Here is a 16,442-nt window from a genome sequence, read left to right on the forward strand (position 1 = left end):
AGAAAAAAAAATGGCGATCACTTCGCCGGAAGATCAGAGGAGAGAGCCAGGGGGAGGGACTTTGTAGAAACCACAACAATGGTAATGCACAGAACTTTCCCGCTAGTGTTGCAGATTGGTTGCAGGAGTGTAGCGCTTTCCGGAGGGTGAATCCACTTTTGGGGATTTCCCTGAAAGCGCTACAAGGAAGCGCTTTTTGCGGATCGGTTTCAGGTGTGTGGCAGATTGTCAACGACGTTGTGCATAATGGCAAATCAGTAGCGTTTTCAATTGGCAACCATTGTGCGATTTTGAAGGTGTGCGAAAAGCCCCAGAGTATTCCATTTATTACATAAGATCTTAGTCCCAGTCCCTTTTTCCCCCACCCTGGTACGCCAAGCTTCCAATCCACTCTCCCTTCCTATCAAAATGTCTTGAAACAGAGAGACCAAAGTACATGGATTGTTTGAGTTTTACCTTTGGTGCAGAAGCGGAAGATCAAGGCCAAAGTTTCTGCTCCCCTTGACAACATCTAGTCTTCCCTTTCCCCTCTGTAAGAACACCAGGCAGGAAAGAAGATTGACACTGTGCTGGGCTGGCATGTCAATAGGCTAAATCTACCATACTCTAAGAAACAAGAAAAGAGTCTGGCACAGAATATGCCATGCTTTGTATGAAATAGAAGTAACGGCAATTAATTAATATTAACAAGCAGTTGGTCTTTATGATGAAAGCCTTGGGCTCCTAGTTCCAGTGAGAGGTAGTGGATGCTGAGCTCTGCTGGCAGTGAATTTGTTTGTTTTAACTGTAGCTTAGTTTATACTAGGTTTTTCCTTTCTCACTCTGTAGTGTGGTGTAGTTTGTTGCAGCCTAGGAGAGGAGTTGTTTTTTCTTTTGAAGTGGTTTACCTTGGTCAGTTGGAATGATTTTCTCTTCCGCTTGGAAAACACTAAACCTAAATAATCTGTTATCCTGGTTGGTCACTAGGAGGGAGAGTTTTGTTTCTCCTTTCTTCTCTCTCCTCTCTTTTCTAGTTCTTATTCTTTCTAGTATTCTATTTAATTTTTAATTCTATTTAATTCTATTTAATTTAACCTAGGTTGTGGTGGAGGCTATGGTTTGTACGATTCTGTTTTATGTTTTTGATTTGTTGTTATTTTATTTGTTATAAAACTGCCATCATAGGGGCAGTTTTGTTCTAGGTTTGTGCTTTTATGGTGCAATCACATTAATGCTCTTAATTCTATTTTAGTTGTTTTAGCTTTTAACTTCACCCCAACCACTTTGTTATCAGTATCCTTGAGCTGTAACTGTTGAATTTAAGTTTTAGTTTTAATGTTATGGCTATCATATTATTATATTTTAATAGTGTATATCTTCTATTCTACTCCCGATTAGAGGTTATGCCAGTGGTTTTAATCTGAGGAATTTAATTTGGGGGTTTTATTAGAGCCATAGTTTACAAGCTCTATTAATTTTAAGACCTTTAATTCGAATTATTTTACTTATTTACCTATTTATATATAGGCTAGTCCCTGGTAATAGATCAATAGTAATGCAGAGGGAGGTTTGTGCCTTATGAGGGGGAAGTGCCAGCTGCAAAGCATAGTAAGATAGAGGAATATTTTCAGCAGCTTTCACCAACTGTACTCGCCAATAAATTTGCCCTTGATTAAACGATATGACAACACCACCTAGTTTTGGGATTCTACACTGACCCCCCTCCCAGAATCCCCTATTAACCTGAAAGCTTTTGATGAATTATTAAAGCAGAATGCTACCAAGAAGAAGAGGGCTAGGGAGCAGGTGGCGATTCTTGTATGTCAGACAATTCGTTGTAACTGTAATCGATTCCCTTAACTCTATGAATTTTGTTATATGCCGATAAAGGCTATGCTAGGCATTTCAGACACAACTGAATGTAGAGATGCTGCAAAAAATCTTAGAAAGTATTAACTTTCTAACGGATCAACTTCAGAACCTCCTGGCTAATTTGCAGTAAGGGGGATTAGACATGAAAGTGAGGCAATTAAAAAAAATACAGTTGATGCCATGTATGAAGTAGCAGGGGGTACAAAGAATATCAAGGATACCAGCAAGACCACAAAGGTTTATAAGATATAGACACCCTTAGCTCTGGAACACAATTATTCTAAATATTATTCCATACAAGGAACATATGATTAATTGGTCGACAAAGCAGGTAGCAAAAGAACTTATTTCTTTTTTCTGTGCTTATCATAAATTGACTTAAGATATGTATCATGGATTCCTGGGTTCCTGAGGACTGATAGAGTTAAGTTAGAATTTTTCCTCAAGAATTCCTTCATTAATATTTTTTAAGAGTGGACTTGTTAAAACCATATAGGATTTTCCCAGTTCAGTCCTTTTGTTAAAAGGGCAAGACCCAACTTTTTTCAATGTCACCTATAAGAAAGCAATTTAGATAGGGCATGGAGGTGACTATAGACAGAAAAAACCATAACTAAGCCTTGAAATTAATCCTCAAAGATATTTAGCTCTACCACCCAGTCCCCAGAGAATTGGGAGATGCTGTTTGATTTGACCTCCCTTTCCCTTGAGGCAAACAACACTGTTCTGTAGGCTAGCTCTCCTGCGAAGGAAAGTGTGCAGGCCCACCTTGAGGACTTTGAAAACAAGCTGTTGGTATCCTTTGACTTACTTCCCATTTCTGAACAAAATGTTATGCTTTCTAGATAGCAAAATGTAATAATCACTCTGGAAAATATTAGGGCACAGAAGACAATGAAAGGAACCATTTATATGCTGATGGACAGTCATTGATAATTCACTGTATAACAAAGCTTCTGGCATTTTGAGCTCTTTTGATCAATGGCCATTCCTACTGAATCCCAGATGGAGATAGAGAAAGGGAACCTTGTTGCCTCTAAAGACAAGAATGTTTTGACTAAATAAATAGAAAATATGCTTTATTTCTTGGAATATGGCCAGATGGAATAACAATAACAATATGAATATGAAGTAAACAGAAGCACACCTAAAAAGCAATGATATAATCTTTGTACAGGAGACTTGGTCAGTGAAAAAATATATCTTTCAGGTTATTCAGCCTATTTGCTTGAGGTTGTAAAGAACAAGAAGGGATGCCCCTTGGTTGACATTACTTGTCTTTTCTCAACAAATTATTTATAGAAATTATGGTATTACCTAATAATCCCCACTATGGAATAACTTTGTACTTAAATTTTCAAAATCTCTCATTTAGAGTGATTAATGCCTATATCCCTCCTGCTGTGCATAAAACGGATCTGTCCAAATTCTGGAGTAAATTCAACAAATTATATCAATATATTAATTCTTTACATCTGGGAGGCTATGTTTATGTTGACCAACAACTTGGATGCACACACTGATGCTTCCAATGAGGAATGTTTCCTTAAAAACGTTGGTGTCTAATTGGCTGCTGATTTCCCCATTGGGGTAAGAAAGTCAAGGGACATTAAGACAAATGAGTGGGGGAAAGATTAGCTTCCCTAATAGTTAATAATGGTTTGAAGACTGTCAGCAGTTACCCTCAAGTTGATAACTGTGGGGATTATACATGGTTAAACCTCTCTGGTACTATTATTATTATTTTATTGTTTCCTTAGAACTGTTTGAATTTCTTGAAACAACTGAATGCCTGTGGGGTGATAATCTCCCTGTAAAAATGGTTCTTTTGGTTCCAAACTCATGGTAAATTTATACCTTGGCACTGGAGCCTAACTACAGGGATGAAAGCTGAAGAATTAAGAACCCATCCCAAAGCAGTTTACCATTTGCACTTAATGCCTCAGATCTTTTAGATATTTTAACATATTTCATAGGTTTATTTCAATGGATGTATAATCTGATTGTTTGTCTAAAAGTTACTTTATTGTCACAATGGAAAGCTTGTAGTTTGATGCATACTGTAGAGAGTTCAAGCTTGCAAAACGTTACATGCACTGCCAGTTTCAAATCTGTAACTCAAGGGTAAATGCTGTAGTATCTGCTTTTTCTGAAGCGGGAATATAAAGCTGTTGTTACACTTAAAAAAAAGACTCTGTGGCTGGAGCAGGACTGTTTAATTTAGGCTGCTAAGTAGAAAGAGTAAACTCTTTTTGAGAACTATACTAGACTAGAAAAATACTAGAAAAATATAATTCTAGGCATGCCTGTCATATTTCTGCTGACTGTTGGAAATGACATTTTAGAACTCTATTTTCTGTGGCAAATACTTAGCTGACTTTATCTTCTGATATCAGTGCATGGCCTCCTGTCTCAGTTGAAAAAGTTAGCGCTTTAATCGTACAAGTGAAGTCATGTAAAACTCCTGGCCCTGACATGGTCCCCCCTCAATTACTTAAATTAGTACCAACTTGGCAAGCAGAAGTTTCGGCACCAGTTTTTACATGAGTTCATGATATAGGCATAGTGCCTAGGATTTGGCATCATGCTACTATTGTGCTAATAAACGAGATCTATCAGACCCCCTTGAATTATCACTCTATCAACATGTTTTCATTTGTGGATAAATTATATGCATCCCTTCTATATGGCAAGTTGGTTAGAAAACAAGACAGTCTTGGGGAAAGAACAATCTGGCTTTCCAAAGGGAATTGATCACTGCCAGGTTCTACAGCTTATTATTGATAAATATACCAGTAATAAGGGATCATTGAGTATAGCCTTCATGGATCTCAGAAACACTTTTGATACTATACCTAGAGATAAACCAGACAAAATTGGGAAAACTGTGAATGGATGAATGTCTCTTATATCTTATTCATTTGTTTTATGATTATCCAACAGCCCAAGATAGCTGTGACCCTTCAGTAGTATTGGCATTTCCTGTTTTACTTTATTTCATTTTATATGATCTTAATTCTTTTTTGTTACAAGAGGATTGTTAATTCTCTTACCTTGTATTGAAAAAGCTGCCAGTCCTCCTGTATGCAGATGAAATTGTCTTAATGTGTAATTTTATAGTTGGCCTGCACAAACCTTTCTCACTATTTTCTAAATACTGCTGTAGGGGAGGTTTAAAAGCAAAGTCTAAAGTTATCATTTTTAGCAGAAAATAGAAAGTAAGGGATTTTAAATGGACCGTGGCTGGTCTGCCTATGCAACAGGTCACAGTTTAAATACTTGGGAATATTGTTCAATGCTGATCTTTTCTGGAAAACTAATGTTACATTGATAATATGGGAGACAATATATACATTCAGTGCTCAGAGTATTTAACTCTGAGATAGCTGGTCATTTTTTTACATGTTGTTGGTGTATAGAAGCTGATACTGAGGATTGCCCACTACGATTTTTTATAGTATACAGGCGGGGGGGGGGGGTCTGTGGGCAGTGTTGTTCTAAGAGCTGAAGTGTGTGAAATCTCTTACAAAGCTGAGGTATGGAGGTTGGCATTTAATTTAAAACTAAAGATCCTGCAAGTCAGATTTGGAGTTAAGTTTTCTCAGTCTTATTAAATTAAGCAATCATAAGAGCAACTGAGATAAATTGGTGAATTATAAGTGAACAAACCTGGGGAGTGTAAATTTTGATGAGCTAAGACATCTGACTGAAATTTGTATGAAACATCTGAATTATTAAAGTACATCAAGAAGATCAAGAAGAATTTGCTCAACCTTCACAGCTGACATTCCCCTATCAGTTCATATCCCAACGTATTTTTGTGATTAATATTTCCTAAATATGGATGTGCCTTTATATTGATGCATCTTTACTGCCTGCAGTCTTCTCAGTTAGATTTGCTGGATAGAACATGCAATTGTGACCTTAATCATAGTGAATCAATTGACCACATATTTTTAAGCTGCCCTGAATTTTTAAAACTCGGAACAGGAGCTGATATTCCCTCTAATTAGTAAGGATTCTGCTTCTCCGACTGCTGAGACTTCTAGGCTACTGAGCAATGAAAATGGATGAGTTACATATAGAGTCGTTTTTGGCTGCCATTGAGGAAATACGGAAACATTCTAAAACAACTGCATAAACCCTATCATTATGTGGATAGCTTTTCATTAATTGCTTACACATAAACTATCAGTGATTGTTCAAGACCTCTGAGTCGAATGAACAGTAATAGCAAAGAAAGAAAAATTAAAGACTTAGTACATTCTGTGTTAGTGAGCTGTGTGAGTGTGAGACTGGAGGATTTGAGTAAATTTATAAATACATAGTTGCTGCACATTGACTGTATCATGAGAGCGATGGCTTTCATGCGCCAGTCACCACAAATAGACCTTCCATGTCACTTCACGTCAACAGAAGTTCAACATTGTCAGCAAAGACTCAGAGATTCAGCTGAACACAGTCAAGTGTTGACTGGACCACCAATGAGAGGCCAAGGGACCAGGCCTCTCCCCCCTCCCACATCTTATGAATAAGCAGAGGGAACAGAGAAGCCGTTGTTATGTCTTAGAAATGTTGGCTACCCCCCAGACAGGAACATGTATCTCCAACCTGGGATGTGCAGCTGTCTGCTCCTGGCCCCTCTCCGCTGACCGTCACTTTCTTTCCTGCCGTAGAATCAAGCGGCATACCTCTCAAGCCTCTATGGAGCCTCGCCGACTGGCGCATACCCACATCAGCACTCCGTAAGTGCCTTGCCCCATTCTTCCCAACGCTGGCCTTCCATGCACCCTGCTTTGCAATGCGTCTGTCTGTCGCTTTGGATGCTTTCTGGCATACGGTTCTGAAACACTTTCCCCCTTCATTCAAATTGTAAAGATGAAGGTAGTCCTGTTACGTAAGGCACACAGCAGAGGCCACCAAGGAACCAAGGAGCATCTTTCTTGCCCTTCTCTTGTTATCATGAGGAGCCAGATGTTAATTTCACCAGTACTTGATTCCTGTGTCTGCTTGACATGGTTGTCCCGTCCAATTTGTAGTTAGTATTTGCACTGTCCCTTTGTAGGCATCTTATAGACTATATCCTCCTCCTTTAATCCTTTCTTCTATCCCACCCAGTCTCTGCATGTTCTACTCTTATCACTGTTGCTGCTGCACAGCCATATCTTTCTATAGTGGCTGCTAGTTCCTCCGTCTCAGCTCTCATGTTTCTGAAGGATACTGTGTTTATATGCAAAATATCATAAAGAAGAAATGGCAGCCAGGACTGGAAACCCACAGATGCAGGACTAATAATTACAAATTAAGTGTTGTGGTGGATCAAGCTGTGGAGCTGGCCTGTCAAAGTACAAGCAGCACAGCTGCAGCATTATATTGTGCTGATGCAATTTTATACAGGACTGTGATTGCCACTGAAGCACTGCTCTGTGGTATCTAGAACACACGTTTCATGGAAACCTTTTACAAATGCTACTGTGACTAGTCTGTTTGTGCCAGTGTTGTCTGGCTCTGCACTTTCATAACTTGTTAACTTTTAAGCTGGAGATACAAGGGACTGAGCCTGTGAGTTTCTATGTGCCAAATATGTGTTCTGTCCCTCATTTCCAGTAAGCTGTAGGTTGACACCTTGTGTGGGAGTGGGTATTATTTCATAGATACATTAACAAGAATTAAGCATCTTCCTGCTATGAAAAGCTTCCACTGATCATTATGACCTTTTACAGCAGTTATTCATAAGAAGGTTGCTTCAGACGAACATGTCTACCCACCTGAATCCACCCTTACAGAGACTTTCCAAGCACTGTTCACAAGATAAGCAGTTTTCAGTCAAGAATTCAGTTTAGGAAGTATGATGGCTAAAGGAACACTGGTCACAGCAGCTACAACTGTTGCCATAGAGATAGAGAGTAGATTTTTGTGCTTATCAAATTTGATTCACGGTGAAGTCTTTGTGAGGAAGAGATCTTGGTCTGGCCTGCTTTGCTGAACAGGAGGGTTCTTTGTAAAGCTGCTTTTAACAAAGGAACAAAAATGGAAATGCTTGAGAAGAAAAGCCTAAGATTTAATTTCTGAACATATACATGTCAATTGTTGTTTCAAAAAGTCCCTTTCATTGAAAAAAGGGTTAATGGACTCATTGATATATGCAGGCACCCAACCCTCTCCCCCAATAGATACATGGACATTGCATGTTAAGGCTCAAGGCTACTTCATATAAACAGAAGTTCTGAGCCTCATATTCAGTTCAGACTTTGTGCAAAACTCGGTTTATTTATGATGGACACAAACCTAATGCTGCTGCTGCACCCCTTGTCTTCACCCCTTGCCACCTTTCCCTTGTGCAGAACCAACACCAACTAGTCATGAAATATGAGTGCCTTAATAAACTGAAGGTAGGGAAAGAAACAAGCCTCCATTTATTAAGAAGCCCACATTTGGGCACCATGACTCACTGAAGATCAGAGTCTTCAAGTAACAACAGTCTTGGAGCATGTTGCTGAGGGAAGAGGGAGTGAGTGTGCAAATATGACATTTAACATGTCCATCATGAAGAAACTCCATCTGGTGGCTTTGATTTCTGGTTACAATGTATAGTGGTTTTCTTTAAAGCACAACTGTATTATTATTATTATTATTATTATTATTATTATTATTATTATTATTATTATTATTATTATTATTATTATTATTATTATTATTATTATTAATAATAATAATAGTATTATGTTTCTGTTTATTTGTAAGTTGTTTTGAGAATACCCATTGAGAAGTGAATCATACACCTTTTATAAAATAAGTTCATACAGAAGCTATGTCAATGTCCAATATTGTAGAAAGTTTGAAGCTCCTACTTCCAACAACCACTGTTATGAAGATGAGAGCCCAGTCTTACGGATGTTTAACCAGAAGTAAAATCAGTGCATGCATACTTCACCCCATCCCTTGACAGCAAATGAGTGGTCACATTTTGGATCAAATGGAATTTCAAGAAAGTCTCCAAGGAGGGTCCCCCACACAATGTGTTACAGCAATCTGATTTGAAGGTAGCAGAGGCATGAATAACAATGGTAGGCCTCTTTTTCCAGCTGTGGGTGAAGCTGTTGTTTAGATTAAGACAACACTAGCCACAGCCACACCTGCAATTCCACCAACAAAGCTCACATCTGGTCCATCAGAGAAAACCTAAGAAGAGCCTTGCTGGATCAGAGCAGTGGTCCATCTAATCCAGCAACCTGTTTCATGCAGTGGTCAACTACTTACCAAGGAAGGCAACACACTGGGTATGGAAGCCAAAGCCCTCTTAGCATTGGTATTCAGAAGTTTACTTCCTCTGAATGTGGAGGAGCCTTTAAGACACCATGGCTAATACCCATTAATGGACCTGTCCTCCATGAATCTGTCTGATTTCCATTTGATTCAACAGTGTCCCATCATGTCGGAATGGACCTTTCACATCTCGATCTCTAGTGAGATGCATGAACTTGATAGAACTAGAGGAGAGATAAGAAAAATCTCATTTTAAAGGGGAACAAGAATATACAGGGAGTGAGAGGATGTGCTTCCTGCTTTCCTTTCCTTGCGTCTACTTTGCCTTCTAAGCCACTCTCAGTCCAACTGAAATAAAATAGAATGGTCATCCAGTTAAATATTTAATTATGGACCAAGATTTAATTATGACGATAAGATTAGGTTCACACCCATTGTCCTGTCAGTAGGGGTAGCTTCTTCACTGAGAGGGCTTCAGTGCTCACTGTTTTGTCCCTCTAATTCCATCCATGTTTTTATTCCTGATTAGGCATGTGTCCTACTATGGAGAGCCAGTGCTTGCTTGCTTCTTTGCCCTGTTGCCCTCAGCTCACAGGCATGAGGATTAAATCTTCACAAACAAGACCCTCTCTTCTGTTCCAACATTTATTCTGTGTTTCCTTTTCTCTCCACAGTTGCCAGAGCAAGAGGTGGTGAATTTGTTTATCCCCATGCAGGCAGTGGGTGCCATTATTGGGAAGAAGGGCCAACACATTAAGCAGCTGGCAAGATTTGCAGGGGCTTCTATCAAGGTAAGTCCCTTTCTGGACTGGCCCATGGGCTCTTGGGAAGCCTTTTCACATTCAGTCCTTCCTGCCTTGTTGTTTGCTATTCCTCCAGTGCTGTCTTCTGTCTGCCACAGAAACCCTGTATGACCAACTCGTGCTCAATGTGGGGGCAAAGAATTTGTCGTTTGTTTTGCACCTCCTGGGAACACTAAGTGCTGCCTTTTCGTGTTCCACCACCTCTGCATCCATTTTTATTCATCATGCTTGTATGCCACCCTTCTCCCAAGGAATTTGAGGCAGCATTAACCACCCATGCATTCTGAAAACAAGGAAGTTTTTCTGGTGAAGGGTCAAAAGAGGGAGGCAAGCTAAACACCTTTCTTGGATAGTAGCCACTGGTCACACATGCACTGTGGATACTGCTCTCCTCACAATGCTCATGTGAATGCAGAGCTCAGAGAAGGCAGCTGGCTGCTGACACTGGGCAGCTGATATGCTTGGAAAATGACTCATGGATGGAGACTGACTCAAGTTACTCCTGGGGCTTACCAATGAGTGGGCCTGAACAACTCTGAATGTCACCAGTGTGAGTAAGGTTTGAGTTATATGTGGCCAATCGGAGGAATCTTGTATATGAATCATCAAGAATTAGAGCTGCTGATATATTTAGATAGAAACGCCTGATGCACCAAAACTACTGCAGAATCTGTGTGGTTATACTCTGGTCTCTTAATAAAGCAATGTCTGGATTAGTATTTGTGCTTTTTTTTATTTGCTTGTATTTGGGGGGCTGAATCCTAATAATGGGACTCCCTCTCTTGCTCTTGGGGTTTGAGGGAATCTTAGAAGCTATAGTGGCTGACACTGGCATGGGAAACCCACAAAAAGCTTGGGTCCCTTCTTTTTGCAAGCAGAAGGCCTTTCCTTTTACTTTAGGATCCAGTCCATTGATTCATTTGTGTTGTTCCTGTTTTGTATTGAGAATACTTCAAAGGTTGAGCTACAGCAAATAAGCTTTGCTTCAAAAGTATATTTATTATACAGTGAACACAATAATGTAATTAAAAACATAGGACTTGACTATCTGACAGCATTAATAGTCACTGAGAATCCTTTTTACATAAGCTGTTAGGAATCCCTCATACGATAGATACCAAATGTTCAACACCAAGACCATACGTGTTTGTCATTTGGTATTTATCATCAGCTTTGTATGAAGGATTCATAGTAGCTGATTCTCAATGTCTTTTAATGCAGCTTTATATCCAGGCCCTGTGTTTTTATATATACACAATATATTTTTTGAACAAATTTTAGTTGTTGTCGCTTGAGCTTTGAGGCATTCTCAGTACATTTCTGGTTGCGTTTGTTTCCCCCTCCTCCTTTGCTGGCTTCGTTCTTCAGAATGAAACCCCATCACAGTGATCTCTCTTATCATGGGCAAGCAGGTCAGAAGTACCTTATCAAGATGAAGTATGCAGATCATGCTGTGGACCACTTTCTCTAGAATAGCATCTGTATATCCTGCCTGCCTGCCTGCCTTCTCCTCTTTTGGTGAAGCACTTGTCCAGAGAGGGACTGGATGTTCCACTCTCGGTGTGAAGTGGGGGAGACAGGAGCCTTGCCTCTTCCAAACCAGGAGACAAACAAGATCTGAACCTCAGATCTCTTGAATCTGAACTGAAACCAAACTAATCCCCCCCCCCTATTTTCATGGTTTGGCTCAGGTTCAAGGCAACCAGGCATTTGGGTTCACTTTTGGCTCACAGAAGAAAGCCCCTCCAACTCCCAAAAAGTTGGTTTGACTGCCTACTTGCAACTTTTGCACCAAAATAAAATCCCACAGCCATTTGACACAGAACCACCTTTCACCTTTATAGCACTAGACTTAGTATCATTAAGTCATCAGTCATAGTAAAGATAAAAACACTTTGTGGACAACAGACTAACAATCATTTGCCTTTATCAAGGGAGCTTGTTGATGGGATCCTCAGGCAAGATGCATTTGAAAGCTGCCGTTCAGCTTCAGTGATGTGCAGGCAGCCGTGCTTAATAAGAGACAACCTCATGTCTTTGGGTAGTGATGGGGGATTGCTTTTCCTTATTGTGCTCTTTGTGGCTTACAGATTGCACCAGCTGAGAGTCCAGATGCCAGCGAGAGGATGGTTATCATTACTGGGCCTCCAGAAGCACAATTCAAGGCCAGTATATAGCAGATCTGCATTACACGGTGTGATCAATAGTACTTGTTTATGTAAACCAGCCCCTAGTACCATTAATGAAGCAGCTGATGTTCAAGAGGAGGAGATAGTACTGCTGGCTTGACCCAGCAAGGCTAAGCAATCGAGCAGTTGTTGAATCTAGAGACGGGAGGGGGGTGTGTGTGTGTGAAGACATGTGGGAGTGTACAAATCCTGAAGTCTTATTTCCCAACTCAGAGTGCAGCAAGAGGGTGTCAGCAACTTTTGCACTTGTACAGCGCACAGGTTGGTGAGCCCTCAGTGCTTGTGCACATTATTTTCCTCTTTTACTGAATATTTCAAGGATCCAGGGCCTAAGGCCATACAGCAGCTGTATCTCACTTATCACCTCCTAGAGCCTGACTATCTGCAAGCCTTTGCTATGTGTAGGAAGTCCCCCATTTTTATTTACTTTTTTATTTTCATGAACACTCAGTTTCAAAACATAGAACTATAGGGGGGGGGGGAATCAAAACAGCCTAACAAGGCAGGGGGGTTAGGATGACAGAAGTGGAAAACAGTGCAGACAGTAGGTCACAAAGGTAAAAGCCAAAACAGTGAAAGCTAGGCAATACATTTTAGGTGATGTGGTCTGTGCCCTTGCTATTCAGGCCAGTTACATTCAAGGTGGGACAATTACTGGCCTCGCTGCCAGCATTGATATGATTCTGAATGCTGGGAACTCTTCTCCACAAGACAGTAAAGCCATCCTGTTTCTATTGGGGGTAAAATGGTTTCTTACCAACACACTGTTGTGTCATGAGACTTCATATGGAAATTTACAGGCTGATCTATTTGTTCTCCTAGGCCCAAGGACGAATATTTGGGAAACTGAAAGAAGAAAACTTTTTCAATCCAAAAGAAGAAGTGAAGCTTGAAGCCCATATCAAGGTGCCTTCCTCTGCAGCAGGCCGTGTGATAGGAAAAGGCGGCAAAACGGTAGGTGGGGCAGCTCAGCTCGGGGTCAAGGGAGGCAGCTGAAAGTACAGAGTGTCCTGCAGCTGGGAGCTGATGCTACTTTGGAACTGGCTTGTTTGGCTGGCTGTGAGGGCAGGCAATGCATGAACACCCCAGCACTTTTGAACTCCCTACTCATCGTGTCATTAATCTGGCAGCATCTGAAGTTGTTAAACGCACCCAAGAAGGCCTGATGAAATAATGTTTGTTGCATTTATTGTTGCAGGTGAATGAACTACAGAACTTAACTAGTGCAGAAGTAATCGTACCACGTGACCAAACACCTGACGAAAATGAGGAAGTTGTTGTCAAAATAATCGGTCACTTCTTTGCCAGTCAGGTGCAGTAAACTTATATAAAATTAACAAGACAAGTTTTGAATGGTTTAGGATTTGTAAAACTGCGGACGACAACAGTATAACAAATGGATTAAGAAATTCAGTGATGTTCATAACCAAAGTCTTTTCTTGGGACATTGGGGTCTTTTCACACAAAGATTTTGTTGTTGCTTCCTCAGTTTCTCATATTTGATCTGTTGCCTTTTTGTGGCTTTCTTCTACTTCCACGCATTGGATCAAATGTGCGTTGAGGAGACAACACAAGAAATGATGAGGAAACTACAACAAACAAGGAAGTGAAGAAATGCTGGAAAAAGTAGCCATTCAGCACCCATGCATTGGGAGGGGGGGTTCCTCCATGTTAAAAGCTATGGGTTTTTCAAGTTTTCAAGTTTAAAATCTATCTACATTTATGTACTATATACTGCTGGGTGTCAGGGTGGTAGCTGGAAGCAAGGCAAGTAGTGAATAGACAACAGAGTTCCTGCTGCAATATATGCTTCACACCTGGTCTTCTATGCCTTGCACAGTGGGCCTTTCACAAACGGTACTGAGTTTCCCACAGTGCTGAACTGCCACTAAAGGATCTTAAGTTAAGCCTGTCTTGACCTTCTGGATGCCATTTTTTTCAGGCTGCGCTTTCCTCTTTTTAATGCTAGAATTTTATTTCTTTTTCCCCCTCTGCCACAGACTGCACAGCGCAAGATCAGGGAAATTGTCCAGCAGGTGAAACAGCAGGAACAGAAACACCCTCAGGGAGCCCCTACCTCGCAGCGCAGCAAATGAGGCTCCAGGTGCTAGCCAACAACTGATGAATGTAGCCCTTCCAACACCTGACAGCATAACCGAACAGGGAGCAAACCAAAGACTATCTGGAGGCATCAAAGTCTGCCCAAGGGGGCTGGGGCTCTGCTGAGGACTTCCAGTAACACAGGCTGGGGGAGGGGACTTCAGCAAGCAGGGGTCTGCCTCCTTCATGCCACAGCCTACACGGAGTCTGTCTAACAGTACAACGCTATCCCTTTAGTTGGACTAACATAGGCGGAAATTTTGCAGACAAACCCATTCAGAACCTTTTCTGTACATGTGTGTACATACTAGGAAAGCATTTTCTTTCTTTCTTTTTTACACAGTGCATGGGCTGCTGTACAGGACAGCATTAATATATTTTAGAATTAATATAGCTAACTGAACTAACTCCAGTCTTTAATTTCTTTTTAACAGCAGTTACGTTTTGTTTTTAGAAAATGCGGGCTTTTCTAGACTTAAATGGAAAGAATCTAGTCGAATATGAATTTCTAACAGAAAGTAGGATGGAGATAGGATTGCCAGCAGCAACATTTAAAAACAGGAGTAAAAAAAAAAGAACTATATTTAGGAGGATTTTAGGAAGAGCGATGGCCTCTGTGCGCCGTCTCGGATCGCCTGTTTGTGCCAACAGAAGGGATACCGTCTCGTTAGCAGAGGAATCTCTATGCATTTCTTTCTCCAGCTCATGTGACCTTCTCTTTGCTTCACAGATCTCAAAACTGGTTTTTGCATACAGTCTCTCCTTTTGTACCACCAGACAATGCCGTGCTCCGAGTAAACACGTTATAGAAAAGACAAAAACAAATCTACCCAGCCACAACTTCCACTTTGCTTATTGGGATGCCAAGCTTCAGTGAGACCTAGATTTCCGGGGGGAGGGGGGGGAGTGTCTCCCCTAGCTCAGAGGGAAACTGCACCCTTGGTACATTACTGCATGTAGGATGCTGCCACCAGTACTGTGGGGAGTGGGTTTTTAAAAGGGGGATTGACAAGGGGTTGTTGGCCCAGGGCATGAAAATTGCAACTTTTTTTCAAAAAGAAAAAAACAAACTACCTCAGGTGTTTTCATACCTCAGCACCTTGCTCTTGTGTATCCCTTTTTGAGATTTTGTATGCCTTGTAAAACTGAGAGTTGGAGCATTTTTTTATTTTTTTAATAAAAATGAGTTGGAAATAAATTTAGATAAAGACAGCTGGCAGGTAGAAGAAAGCATCATTCTGCATGATGACTATTCTGTATTATTCTTCTGCTAGATGAGAGCCACTGGCCTTGAAACAGTTAATGATAAAAGGATAGAAGTGCAAGAGACACTGGAGCAGAACGCCTGAGTTTGACAGGTTGAACACCATTAGAGTTTTCTGTGCTAACAGATGGATGTTTTACTGGTTTCTGTGAACATATTGTTGTACCAACAGAGTGCAATGCCAGTTTTCTCTACTTCAACCAGTGTTCTGTGAAAAAAGAAATATATCCAGCTAACAAGAGCCTGACCTCAGTAGTTTTATTTAACTAACTTGCTGTAAAGTATGAAAGTGGGCGGTGTGGGAACATTCCTCTCGAGAGACTCTCTCCTGTCTTAATGAGAAGGAAGGTTATGAATAATCTGGTGAGGTCAAAGTACAGAACAGAAACACAAGTACTTTCAGGTTTGCTTGCGTTATAGTGCCATTTAAAATATCATTGAAGATAAAGACCACAGCTATTGGCTTAGAAAACAGACTTCTGCTCCTTCAAATCTTGATGCTCCACACTGAGAATCTAGGCAAAGCAGCTCTGACCAAAAAGCATCATATGGACATAGGACTGAACCAATGACTGGTATCCAAGCTACCACACAATCTTCTGTGCTATCATATCTGCTTTGTGCACTCATGGGCGTCTCTGTCTAGAGGGTTAACATATGCTAAAATAACAAAGAGGCTAACTTCTCACAGGCTTGACAGATACAAACATGAAGCCAGCGCTGCAAGATAATCTGCCAAATGACACTAGGCCACAGGGTATAGGTATGAAGTGATGTTTACTATGACAGTATTCAAAGCAAGCTAACTTTGTACTCTCATAATATAGCTGTTTCCAGGTAGCAGCAGACTGCTGATATTGGTTCTCAAGCAACAGAAAACGGCCACAGGGCAATGGCCGGAGCCATACCAGTGCAGCCGGTGGGGCTGCTGAGTAGCACCCTCAGCATGCAGTTCCCAAATAAGCAGTG

The 16,442-nt window shown here is 40.7% G+C and overlaps 1 protein-coding gene across 4 annotated transcripts in view; it reads left to right on the forward strand.

The window, feature by feature from the left end:
- Positions 1-15,714, forward strand: part of IGF2BP2 (insulin like growth factor 2 mRNA binding protein 2) — an 81,831-nt gene extending 66,117 nt beyond the window's left edge. For 3 of the 4 annotated variants that reach the window (XM_077349194.1, XM_077349192.1, XM_077349195.1), the window contains exons 11-16: positions 6,528-6,596; positions 9,792-9,908; positions 12,011-12,085; positions 12,932-13,063; positions 13,308-13,421; positions 14,110-15,714. In XM_077349194.1, coding sequence (XP_077205309.1) covers positions 6,528-6,596; positions 9,792-9,908; positions 12,011-12,085; positions 12,932-13,063; positions 13,308-13,421; positions 14,110-14,205 — 603 coding nt within the window. In that variant the 3' untranslated portion in view covers positions 14,206-15,714. The remainder of the gene's footprint in view (positions 1-6,527; positions 6,597-9,791; positions 9,909-12,010; positions 12,086-12,931; positions 13,064-13,307; positions 13,422-14,109) is intronic. The other variant, XM_077349193.1, reaches the window with a different exon arrangement.
- Positions 15,715-16,442: the final 728 nt, after the last annotated feature.

Source organism: Paroedura picta, chromosome 8, assembly GCF_049243985.1.
Source record: "Paroedura picta isolate Pp20150507F chromosome 8, Ppicta_v3.0, whole genome shotgun sequence".
In the NCBI taxonomy this organism is placed as follows: domain Eukaryota; kingdom Metazoa; phylum Chordata; class Lepidosauria; order Squamata; family Gekkonidae; genus Paroedura; species Paroedura picta.